Genomic DNA, 12779 nt, shown 5'->3' on the forward strand with positions numbered 1-12779 from the left:
ATAATTAACAAATAATGCTTATAAAGCATCTCACCTGCCAGCGGCTCCTTTGCAACTCCACACAGACACCTCACCCAAAGCACATTTGAAGCTACAGCAAAGGTTTTTATTTTTCCATGCAAGTCCATGGTTCAAGAAAGACTTCCACAACAAGCAGATGCAACCCTTCCACGTTGATCTTTTGGAGTAACCATCTCTGGGTCAGCTTAAAAAGGGCTCTGTGTCTGTGTTTTCATTATATCCCATTAATGGCGGTGTGAGTTTTTAATGCATTTTTTGTAAGCCACTTTGAGTGGGGTTTTTCTTTTCTTTTTACATAACCAGGCGGTGCTATAAATTTTATGAAATGCAGTAAATCAGTTTTAAAATGTGTGGCACCTTTTGAAATGGCTATGCAGAGGAGCCTTCCATCCCGAAGGGGAAGCTCTTGAGCCTTCCTATTTCTGCAAGGAGAGGAAATCCTGGCCTCTGAGAAAAGACTGAAGATTGCTTAGAAACAGCAAACCCTCAGAGATGGAGGTCGAAATCACGTGGTGTGTGGCTGTTTCCCTCTTGGTTGCAGGTGGGTTTGCAGCTGAAGGGAAAATTACCAGCCAGGAAACCCTAAATTAAAAAGTTATTACAATTTGCCTTAGGTTGATACAAACTGAGGAGGAAAGAACAAGGACAAGTGGAGAAATGAAGCTTCTGGGGGCAGATGCCTCTTGCTCTGGACTTGCCTTGTCAGCCTGGTAGCGTCCATGTTTCTCAGGATTACAACTCCCATCAATCCTGGCTAGCATGGCCGATGGCACTTTAGATCATAGCTGTCAACCGTCCCTTATTTGGCGGGACAGTCCCTTATCCCAGTGCTGCTGTCCCTTATTGATGATGTCCCTTAAATTTCCTGGGTTTCAAAGGAAGCAGCTCCTCTCCCTCCCTCCCTGCCGGCCAGGGAGGAGGGAGGCTCCAACTGTGTTGCTTGGCTGCTTTGCTCACCCAATAAGGAGTCTAAGAACGACTGGGGGGTGGAGCTTGCATGCCTTGTGCCTGGCTGCCTTGTCTGGGGACTCGCCTTTGCTCAGCGCTTCCCAGCGGAGAGGTGACGGTGGTTTTCCTTGCTGCATCCCCTTTGCCGGGTTGCTGCACTGTGGGAACCACCGCTTGAGGCTTCATTTGGCTGCTGGCTGGGCTTTCTGCCTTTGGCTTGGAGGGGCTCAGAAGGCGAACATACCTGTGCCCTGAAAATCCCTTATTTTGGCTGCTGATCCCTTATTTTCGAGGCTGCTGATCCCTTATTTTCAAATCTGTAAGTTGACAGCTATGCTTTAGATAGCTCAGTTGCTAGAGCATGAGACTCTTAACCTCAGAGTTGCGGGTTCGAGCCCCATGTTGGGTAAAAGATTCCTGCCTTGCAGGGAATTGAACAAAATGACCCTCCTGGTCCCTTCCAACCCTTCCATTCTATGATTTTATTATAGGAGTTATAGTCTAAAATCTCTTGAGTGCATCAGGGTGGAGGAAGACTGATCCAGACACCAGCAGGGGTCTCACAGTGCTGTGGGAGGTGTGTGTAATTTTGCTTTGTTGTTATGTTATGTTATGTGGGCTGAGCTCCTTCCAAACAGAGGGGTGCGGTGGGGGGTGGAAGCAATAGACGAGTGATAGGGGGGAAAGGGGTGGCAGTGCATGTTATGTATTCAGTGGTCTGTGTTTGCCTGAGCTTGAGTCTGGACTAAGGATTCTGAGCTCCTGTGTTCTGATTCGATTCATGATATCCAATCACAGAACAGTTCAGGATTTGGGCCTCTGCCATTGGCCCTTAAACTCTGAGTCCTGATTCGCAGCTTGGAAGTTTAGACAGCCAATCATGTTGGGATTGGGAGTGGCCGAGGCCTTCAGAAATGTATATAAGCAGTTGCTTTGCCCCTGTTATCCAGTTATGTAGTTCAATAAAGGTTCTTGCTGTTATCACTGTGTCTTGCCTCACGGAAACCCACCTACACTTCAGTGTGTGAGCAGGGTTTGCACTTTCTTTTGGTAACAAGGCGCAGGGCCACTTGATGTTGCTGCCTCCTCCTTTGCCCAGCTGGGCTATCTCTTTCTTCCAGGAGAGACAAGGAACCCCCATCCCCGGGCAGAGGCGACTGAAGCTCACACAATCTGGAGGCAGGGGACTTGATCAACTGAGAAACAAGTTGGGCAGGCCTATGGCCTGGGCAGGCCGGGTCGTCCTCTTATATACCTGCTGGGATTGACAAGGCATCTGACCCTCACCTTAATCTCATAGCTCTCCTGTAGCTGCCTCGGATTGGTTATCATTTAACTCTCATGGGAAATAATTAGCATCACATGTCATGTGCATGAAAGTTGCTGAACCAATTAACCAACTAGAAGGATTACTGTTAATAGCACCAGTTTTCCTATACTGTAACTTGATATTGCTGAATATGGGCAGGCCTATGGCCTGGGCAGGCCGGGTCGTCCTCTTATATACCTGCTGGGTATGACGTGTGGTGCTAATTATTTCCCATGAGGGTCAGATGCCTTGTGATCAAGACCCCACCAACCTCCAGTTCGTGTGGTATGAGGGCCAGACCATAATGGCAGCTTCACCTGGCAGTATATCACAGGTGAAACCACCACTGCTCCCGAGTCCCTCTTCCACCAGGGTAAAGCTGCCATCGCAGTCTGGCCCTCGTACCAGTCCTGGGCATTGGATTGATACATTACCCAGGCCTAAACATCAGCCTCACACACACACCCATCTCACACACACGCTGGCATCTCTTCCTGCCACATGTTTCTTTATGGCATGAATGGCTCATGTGCTCAGTCACCTGGTTGACTGCTGTAAAAACAGGATTCAAGCATTTGTGGGCTATTGGCCTCATCCAACTTCTTTTGTTTCTCTTTTTGAGATTTGCGAACTACTGAAAGAAATTTCAGCAAAACCAGACTGCCATTTAAATGCGTATTATTATCCCCCCTGAACGGTTCCCTCCCCAGCTGACTCTGCTTCTAGCCCCCCCCCCTTGAGTGGTTTCTTTTTTATTTCCACTCCTTTCCCCACAACACATCCTGTTCTCCAATCTGCGCTTCATTGCATTAGCTGCCTGAAGAGCAGCAAGGATGTTGTTGTGCCTGGAGTTGGGCAAATGTCTGCTGAGAGGTTCCTTTCCGTCAATAAGCTTCCATTTGCTGCTCACTTTACTGTTCCCGTCAGGTAAGCAACTTCTTATTACCACCATCTCTAAACTCCGTGGTCTTTAAACTATTCTAACCTGGGATTTATTTTTAACCCCAAAATTCACTATTATTTTTTGCTTATATCAATAGTTTTTAATGGTAAGGTCAAACTATTATTTACTGTCAAACTATTATTTACTAGTATTAGCTAATTTTGATTATCTGGGGTTAATCAGGTTGACACATACTCTTTTTTAAGTTGCAACGTCTCCCTTGAATTGTAAGCCATCTGATTCAACTCTTAATTTCTTTTACCTGCATTCCTTTCTTTTTCTTATAAGGCAGCGCTGTGGACCAGTCTGCAGATATGATTGTCAGGGGAAATGAGCGAGTCATCCTGAAATGCTCCCAACCGAAAACCCGCTTTAGCTACATGTACTGGTATAAGCAAGAAAGGAGGAAAGATGCACGGCTCCAGCTACTGATTTATTCGAGAGAAGGGGCTGGAGACAGGTTTCCTATTGAGAAGGAATTTCAAGACTTCTTTGAGAGCCCTGGAATGCGAGATTTCACCTTGAATCTGATCTTGAAAGAAGCAAAGCCGAGAAACACGGGCACCTACTTCTGCGCTAAGCAAGATCACACATTGAAGAGGCTGCACAGGAAACCAGTCACAAACCCCTTCACTGGGGAATGTACATGATAATTGTTGCTGCACAGATATGACCCAAGATATTTTGGTGCCTGAGGAGGAAAAATCCAAGTGCCATCCATGTTCTACTAATTAACATGAGACATAACTGACTGGGAAGTTCTTCTGGATCAGTTTCTCTCTCTCTCTCTCTCTCTCTCTCTCTCTCTCTCTCTCTCACACACACACACACACACACACACACACACACACAGGAACTGTGCGAAAATCATGTAAAGCATTCAATGCAATATATGTATGTGAAAGGGGTTGAATCCTTAAGGTCTTTTCTGCAAATGGAAGGGCTCCTTCTGTTCACAGAAGGGACTGAGATGCAGTGGAGGCTTCCACTGGAGAAGCAGAGGTAAAAGTTTAAATAAATAAAGCCTGGCGGAAGGATTGTGCTTCTCTCCAGTGGCAAAGGTACAGTCATACCTCATGTTACATTTGCTTCATGTTACGTTCTTTCAGGTTACATCCCGCAGCGACCCGGAAGTACCAGAAAGGGTTACTTCCGGGTTTCGCCATTTGCGCACACACAGAAGTGCAAAATGACATCACACGCATGCGCAAAGCGGCGAATTGTGACCCGCGCGTGCGCAGATGCACCGCTGCGGGTTCTGCTCTTTTCATGTTGTGAACGGGCCTCCAGAGTGGATCCCGTTCACAACCAGAGGTACCACTGTATTTATTTCAGGTGAATGAGAGCGCAAAGTGACAATTCCAAGATCTTCCTTTGCATTAGAGAACTTCACCACTGTTTTATTTTTTTGAGTATTGAATCCATACATTTTGATTCACTGGGATGTCCTCTCAGTGCATGCAAAGAGAGGAGAGTGAATCTTCTCAAAATATGTTGGATTTTGATCAGTTGGATCTCATAGTGCTATCAATCCACGACACGTAGTTGCAAACTTTGGTGTAGACTCCAGGGTAGCCTTTCTGAGCACATCCAATGCCCCAGGAGACAATTCCCTGGAGCTGCCCGTTGCAGACCACGGGACCACCAGAGTCTCCCTATGAAAGAACACAAGGAAAGTTTATTCAGTAAGCGGTACAAGTGAGAGACTGAATATGACTTGTGTTACTCCAATACCTTGCAAAAGTTCGTAGAATGTGCTCCTGCCAAACTATACACTAACTGTCATTGAGATCCTTTTTGTCTAATTCCTGCCACACAGGCATCAGTCTCTTGGACAGTACCACCGAAGCCTGATAACTGTGGAGTCGGAGTGGGATTTCTGAGGGAAACTGCTCAGCACCTCCCAAAATGATAATTCCAAGGATTATGGGGAGGCAGGGGAGCTATGGCAGTTAAAGCAACTTGAAACCTAGTAAGGTTTGTCCTGTCGATGCAAGCCCTACACAAGAGCTTCTGTTTGTGCAATGGGGCTTTCCCATCCTCTCCTCCCTGCACCGACCCCAAATGGAGTTGGGGAGGAGTTGGGAAAACTCCCAGAACGGGCAGAGAGGGAATGCTTGAATGCTTGCACTGACAAGCTATTCACCATAAGGCAAAGTGGTCTGTTCGCTTTTTGAGTTCCCTCTCCCACCCAACATTCAAGCGGTGTATAAATTTTATTAAATAAATAAACAGGGTGGCATTTTCTTCCAACCAATAAGTTGGAACAGCCGTGATTTCCAAGGCCTTTCCATCCCACTGTAAATTTTTACAGGATTTCAAAGCACCGGAATTGCCAAATAAACAGCAGCCCCCCCAAAAAAACTAATACTGACCTCATAGGGTCTCTCTACAATTATAATGAAGAGCAGAAAGTAGACTTAAACTTAGTCTGCTCAACTGTTGAGTTGTCTTTTTGCAAACAGACCAATAACTCAAGCATTAATCCCGGCTGAACAAGAGGAGGGATTAACGCTAAAGCAAATCTCAAAACTATCTTCAGGTACTAGTAAAGCAAGTATAAAAGACTCTTCCTCCCAGTTCACATTTTTTACAGTACACATTTTTTGCAAAGCAATTACAGTACACATTTTTTGCAAAGCAATTTCTCCAAATATAATGCTTTTTAATTTTCACTAATGTACACATTTTAAAAAATGCACACTTTCCCCTCGTATACACATTTTTATATGCATTCCTTGGCTGCAGAAATACAATGCAAATTTGGAGAAGTGCAAATTTTGATGGACGGCTGTGGTAGGTACTCATTTAAATGCAAACTGAATTGGGTTTCTCCCCATCCCTAAACCTCCATGGTAGCAACAGGTAACTAGAGACTTGGGGGGGGGGGGGGTTTACTCTGCCTAACAGGGAAATTCCTCCTGTCCCTCTGAACCGCCTGATCCCAAAGAAATCCTCCCTCCCTTGCTATTATCCCGTTAGACCTTGCTTAGCAGACATCATAATAATAATTTTATTATTTCTACCACACCCATCTGGCTGGGTTGCCCTTCCTGAATCATTGACTACCAACTGAACATCTGTATCATCTGCCAAGAGGCCTCTATGCCACAACACTGAAGTACCTACAGAAAGAGAGAAGATTTACCTGGCAGGAGTCTTTGCCGCCCTCCAGAAATCCCACACACATCATGTTTTGCGTGATTTGCCCCGGATAAGCATTTGTGCACTGGCTAGAGGACAGCACGGGGGCATTCAGGCACTGCAGGAGGTCAGGGTAGCTGGCTGCAGGAAGCATAGGAGAAAAGAAAATAGGAATGTTGTATTCATTATTATGATAGAGGGACGCGGGTGGCGCTGTGGGTTAAACCACAGAGCCTAGGGCTTGCTGATCAGAAGGTCGGCGGTTCAAATCCCCGCGACGGGGTGAGCTCCCGTTGCTCATTCCCTGCTCCTGCCAACCTAGCAGTTCAAAAGCACGTCAAAGTGCAAGTAGATAAATAGGTACCGCTCTGGCGGGAAGGTAAACGGCGTTTCCATGCGCCGCTCTGGTTTGCCAGAAGCGGCTTAGTCCTGCTGGCGACATTGACCTGGAAGCTGTACGCCGGCTCCCTCAGCCAATAAAGCGAGATGAGCGCCGCAACCCCAGGGTCGGCCATGACTGGACCTAATGGTCAGGGGTCCCTTTACCTTTATTCATTATTATGATTTACGTGGAAAGTATAGCATTGGAAGAAGCAAAGATCACCAGTGTTGAATCAATGATTCTTCAACATCAACTTTGTTGGACTGGTCATGTTGTGTGGATGCCTGATTGTCGTCTTCCAAAGCAACTACTCAACTCTGAACTTTAAAATGGTAAGCATAATGCTGGTGGTCAACAAAAGAGGTTTAAAGATTGTCTCAAGGCAAATCTAAAAAAAAAAAAAAAGTAGTATAAACAATGACAACCGGTAAACACTGGCCTGGGAGCGCTCCAATTGGAGAACAGCCTTTACCAAAGGTGTCATGGGCTTTGAAGATGCTCAAACTCAGGACGAAAGGGAGAAATGTGCTGAGAGGAAGGCATGTTTGGCAAACCCTCACTGTGACCAACACCCACCCGGAGACCTATGTTCCCACTGCGGAAGGACATGTGGATCCAGAATTGGCCTCCACAGTCACTGTTACAACCGTGTTTATGGAAGACAATCTTACTCGACTATGAGTGATCACCAAAGAAGAAGACTTTTTGATATTGTTTATGACTACTTTCGCCCTGTAATTTTTAATATGTTGAGCATGGTTTCAACTTTGGAAAGGCAGCATATGAATAAAATGATTTTGAAAACGGGGAAAACATCCTTTCATGATTCCCCCCCCCCCATAACTATAGATTATAGATAGTATTTGGGGCACGGGGCTGGGGGTGATTTGGGGAAGTGAAGCAATGAGGAGGGATTTTCCTGGTCCACATCCTGCTAAAGGAGTCTGCCCTCGTGATAAGAGGACATGGTCAGTGCTGAAATAAGATTCAGCTGCCAGTCAGCCTGGCTTATACACATGGAATGGAGTGGAGAGCAGGGTGAGCCAGGGGTGTGGAGTCAGGGGGGCGGGCTGCTGGTGCAATGGCCCTGGGTGCACTTTTTCTGGGAGGGCAGCATGGGGAGGACACAACAGGCATGCACACTTTGATCGCAGCCTCACAGAGTGAGGGCAAGGCTGGCATCAAAGGGTGCATAGCTGTTGTGTCCTCATGTTGCCATTGCATCAGCATTGAGGGGTGGGCTGCCATGCCCCGCCCTGGGCGCACCCACCCACCCACCCCAGGCTCCATGAAGACACACTCTGCTACTGGGGTGAGCAACCTGCCTGTCTCATTCTGCAAAAGTACTTGGACCAGCCCTGCATGGGCATAGCCAACGGGGAGCAAGGCGGCAGCTGCCCACCCATGAAAGTTAATCAATAAAAATACTTAAATAACTGGGGTTCTTCCCTCCCTAACATAAATCCTGGTTGTTGCTGTTGTTTAGTCGTTTAGTCGTGTCCGCCTCTTCGTGACCCCCTGGACCAGAGCACACCAGGCACTCCTGTCTTCCACTGCCTCCTGCAGTTTGGTCAAACTCATGTTTGTATCTTAGAGAACACTGTCCCACCATCTCGTCCTCTGTCGTCCCCTTCTCCTTGTGCCCTCCATCTTTCCCAACATCAGGGTCTTTCCCAGGGAGTCCTGTCTTCTCATGACGTGGCCAAAGTATTGGAGCCTCAGCTTCAGGATCTGTCCTTCCAGTGAGCACTCAGGGCTGATTTCCTTAAGAATGGAGAGGTTTGATCTTCTTGCAGTCCATGGGACTCTCAAGAGTCTCCTCCAGCACCAGAATTCAATCCTGGTTATGCCCATGCAATCTGGGTATTGCTTTTAAAGAGTAAGTTACAATAGCAATCTTAGTCTTAACTTTAAAAGCAACTAGATCTTTTTTAAGGCAACAGAAGGAGATGGAAGAACATGGCTGGGTGGCTAACATGTTGCTCTCTACCCCACCCCCTGTTTGTACTCAGCATTCTTGCCCTTGCCCCTGCATCACACAAGAACACAAAGGAGCACTCACTGCCACTGCTGCGGGTGTTGCCCCAGCCGGAAATGAGGCACGGTGTCCCGGTGGTCACGCAGCTGGTGGGCAGGCTGACCGATCTGACCCGGGTGTTGATGGTTGCCTGGGTGGACAGCTTGATGAGCATGATGTCATTGTCCAGTGTGTTGGCGTTGTATCTCGGGTGGCGGATGACTTTGGCTGAATTAATGTACTGCTCGCTGCCATCGTTTAAGGTCAAGCTGTGTTCCCCAAGTCTCACCTGGATACGTCTGGTTTCAGACAAAGAAGAGGACCTTGATCATCCACATTCCTGTTTCAACACCCCACAGAACCCCAGAACCACCGACATTGCTCCTTTTCTTGGGAGCACACCATTCTCCAAAGTGACTTGAATCCTGACAAATGTGGGATTGGTTGCAAGTTAGCTTCTAGTCCCAAACTACTCAGGCCATCTGGTCCATCTAGCTCAGAATGGTCTACACCAGGCTTTTCCAAACATGGGTCTCCAGCTGTTTTGGGGCTACAGCTCCCATCATCCCTAGCTAGCAGGACCAGTGGTCAGGGATGATGGGAATTGTAGTCCAAAAGCAGCTGGAGTCCCAAGTTTGGGAAAACCCTGGTCTATACTGACTAGCAATGGTGCTCCAAGTTTGAGGCAGGAACTCTTTCCCCTAATTCTACCTGGAGATGCCAAGAGTTGAACCTGGAAACTTCTGCACACAAAACGGATGCTCTTCTACTGAGCTATGTGGTTCCTGCTTCAGTGCAGGCTGAGTTGTTGGCATCTGTCTGTCTCGAGAGACAATGCAGTGTGTGCCTCTGGGGGTGAAACCACTGGGTTAGCAGCACCAGACTGCAATCCTGGGCAGTGTATATGGAGGTCCTGGGCTGCCCACTTCTTGGTCTCTCTGATGTGGTCCAAAGGAAAGCAGAAGAATACATTTGGCACCAGCTTGGCAGCAGACGGGGTGTCAACTTGAATAAAATATTGGGGAGGAGCAGGTAAGCCCCTCCTCATATAATTGATCACAAGACGAGGTGCATGTACATCATTTGAATGGCAATGCCCATCAACTTAGGGTGGGGCTGTCAAACATTTTATTGGGGGGCCAAATACACCTTGGCCCCTAGGAGTTGCCAGAAGGGAGCGTACAAGGCACCATCCAACTGGCGCAGGGACTCCACTGTGGATTTGTGTAGATTTACTCCTCAGCCCTTTCTTCTCCTGAAGCCACCCCAGAAGTGAGCAGAGGTTTAGGACCAGAGGTTTCCTTCTCCTAGATGGGCTACCTTCTCAGGTTGATGAGCCCCATCTGCCCCTCACTTCCCTCTACAACACATGCAGAAACAGTCTTCTTGACCACTGGACCCACTGTTGGCCTCGTCTGCTCAATCCACCAGAGCTTGTCTTCACATGCAGGGAGGTCCATAGCTCACTGAGGGTTTGAAACCCAGTGGCTACCCTCAACTGGTTTAGCCGGCCAGCTGGTGCCGTTCCCAGGGTGTGGCTGCTGCCACATGCTGACAGCTTCTAGGGGCCACAGCTGAGAGCTGAGTGCAGGGTGGGAACCAAAGGTAGACTAACTACCCCAGAAGAAGCAAAATGTGTCCCCCATCAGAGGTACTACCCCTCCTCCAACATCCCATGCAACCTCATACAGGTTGAATGTTCCAGTGGTTATTATTATATCCAGTGTCGACTGCAGGGGGCAGTGTCTACTACTGCTCACAAAAGGAATACCAAAATAAATACAGTGGTACCTTGGGTTATGAACTTAATTCGTCCCAGAGGTCATTCTTAACCTGAAACAGTTCTTAACCTGAGGCGTGCTTTCGCTAATGGGGCCTCCTGCTGCCACTGTGCCACTGGCGCGCAATTTCCATTCTTATCCTGGGGCAAAGTTCTTAACCTGGAGCAACCACTTCCTGGTTAGCAGAGTTTGTAACCTGAAGCATCTGTAACCCGAGGTACCACTGTAAATAAAAAATCAGAGCAATACTGCTGAAAAGAGCAGCATGACAAGTTTGTTTGTTTTTTAAACTTACGACTTATAGCAGTGAGCAGCCGAAACAACCCACTGGTTGTTGATGAGCGAACCACCACAGAAGTGGTATCCGGAATTCAGGGAAACTTGGTAGGGGACAGAATGCGACTGGCAGGTGTAGCCTCCCACGATTTTATCATCATCATCATCATTGATGGGGAAGGCAACTGGGGAAAGAATGAAGAACATCAAATTCTGTATTTGGGGTCCTGGGAGACACACCAGCCTACAGATCGGGCTTCATGAGGTCTGTGTTCCATGGCTCTACTCTGCAAGTGATCAAGCATAGCAGAAACTCAACCCACTGTCCGTCTTGTCTACAATTAATTAAAAAACCCTGGCATGCCACAATTCTGTCCTTCCATTTAGCAAGGCAAGGTTCTTGTTGTCCGCAATCTCCATGTAGGTGAAGAGTTGTCTAATTGCACAGTGTACTAGGAAACATCTGGTGAAAGGGAAAGCAAGAGAATTCAAAATTTCTATGTCTCCCAGATGTTTTCCTAGCCTGGTCAAGTCCTGTTTCTTATGTACTTGCGGACTAAGCAAAGAGTCACCAGTGTCTCCGATTGGAAGGTTGGCCACTTTGCCCATCCACTCTTCCTTCAAGAATCTGTCTTTAAAATAATGTATGGTTACCAGATTTTTTCCATTGAATCCAGGGACACTTTTTTTTGAAGCTGAGTAGCAACAGGGAGTCAGTAGTGGGGATGGTGAGGCAAAAGACCCTGGGCCCAAGCACACATGCATATTGTATAAAGGTGCAAAGCCCTTCTTTCGCACCCTGTGAAACATAAATTTGCAGAGTTTTTGGAAAACTGGGCAAGAGCGTGCCGCCTGCCCGCGACTCCCCAGCCTCCCCCGATCTGTCAAAATAGGGGGAAGGGGACAGGAGATTGGGGAAGGCTTGGGAGTCATGGGTGGGTGCCATAGCCCAGGAGGGGCGCAAGGGGCACGGTTTCTCTGCCGGGCAAGGTGCAAAGCCCTTCTTTCGCACCCTGTGAAACATAAATGCGCAGAGTTTTTTAAAAACTAGGCAACTGCGTGCCCCTCACTCGTGACTCCCGAGCCTCCCCTGATCTCCTGCCCGCTTCCCCCTTTGTTTTGACTGAAGGGCTTTGCACCTGGCCTGACAGAGAAACTGCTCACCTTGCGCCCCTCCTGGGCAACAGCTGCCCACCCACAACTCCTGAGCCTCCCCCGATCTGTCAAAACAAAGGGGGAAGGGGGCAGGAAATCTGTACCGCCGGACATCGCCGGTTCTCCTTCAGTAGTGGCAGCGGCAGTGAGCAGCTCCTGAAGCCAGCCAGAGCCAACTGTGCTACCAGGCTGGCTCGGGGTTGCTGACGCTACCGCTGCCACCTTTCCCGGGGAGAGATTTGCAAATCCAGGGACATTCCGGGGACAGAATTGCAAATCTGGGGACTGTTCCTGGAAACCGGGGGCGTCTGATAACCCTAAAATAACAGGCCTTGTGTGTTTGTCTCCATTTGGCTGAAGCTGGTCAGGACTGGAAGGCAGCGACAGACATCGCAGAGGCACAGCTTCCCTTCGGGTGTGACCCCTACTTGTCAAAGAGGTAAACAAGCCCAGGAGTGTTCAAAGTGGCAAGAAGAGCCATCTCCCCTTGTTACCCAGACAGGAACCATGAGAAACCCAGACACTTACCAGCCACTCCCAAGAAGGCTATGAACAAAACAAATTTCATGGTGATTTCTTCCAAGTGGGAAAGCCAAGAGGAAGCATTGTATATTTATATCCCGGGGTTATCTCCACCCCAAGGACTTTATCCAATGGAAAAGTACACAATGGAAAATCTAGAAAATCCATACTTGGGTTTGCATTAACAACAGGTGGTGAGGAAAAAGAGAATCAATCGTGCATTAATCACAGACCCTCCAAGTGCCCCTCTTTTCTAGGGCTAGTCCCAGATTTACCGAAGC

At 47.9% G+C, this 12779-nt stretch overlaps 1 protein-coding gene and 1 long non-coding RNA gene across 2 annotated transcripts; one reads left to right on the forward strand and one right to left on the reverse strand.

Moving 5' to 3' along the window:
• Positions 1 to 3128: 3128 nt before the first annotated feature.
• Positions 3129 to 4010, forward strand: LOC310835365. The gene is made up of 2 exons (XR_014559602.1): positions 3129 to 3205; positions 3510 to 4010. It is a non-coding gene; the product is annotated as an uncharacterized lncRNA (long non-coding RNA).
• Positions 4011 to 4594: 584 nt separating this feature from the next.
• Positions 4595 to 12554, reverse strand: LOC310835103 (trypsin I-P38-like). Its single transcript, XM_083719861.1, has 5 exons — positions 12505 to 12554; positions 10841 to 11006; positions 8810 to 9063; positions 6370 to 6506; positions 4595 to 4876 (listed from the first exon to the last, which is right to left on the reverse strand). Exons 1-5 carry the CDS (start codon positions 12542 to 12544, stop codon positions 4727 to 4729), a joined length of 747 nt encoding a protein of 248 aa, XP_083575987.1. The 5' UTR covers positions 12545 to 12554; the 3' UTR covers positions 4595 to 4726.
• Between the last annotated feature and the right edge of the window lie 225 nt (positions 12555 to 12779).

The sequence above is a fragment of the Podarcis gaigeae genome (genome assembly GCF_964106915.1).
Source record: "Podarcis gaigeae genome assembly, chromosome: 17".
Taxonomy (NCBI): domain Eukaryota; kingdom Metazoa; phylum Chordata; class Lepidosauria; order Squamata; family Lacertidae; genus Podarcis; species Podarcis gaigeae.

Excerpts from the sequence above, each read along its gene's own strand:
- LOC310835103 (XM_083719861.1), bottom strand. The coding sequence starts at position 12,544 with ATGAAATTTGTTTTGTTCATAGCCTTCTTGGGAGTGGCTG. Across the intron at positions 11,007-12,504 it reads AGCCTTCTTGGGAGTGGCTG|TTGCCTTCCCCATCAATGAT; the intron begins GTAAGTGTCTGG and ends TTCTTTCCCCAG. Across the intron at positions 9,064-10,840 it reads GCTGCTCACTGCTATAAGTC|ACGTATCCAGGTGAGACTTG; the intron begins GTAAGTTTAAAA and ends GTCTGAAACCAG.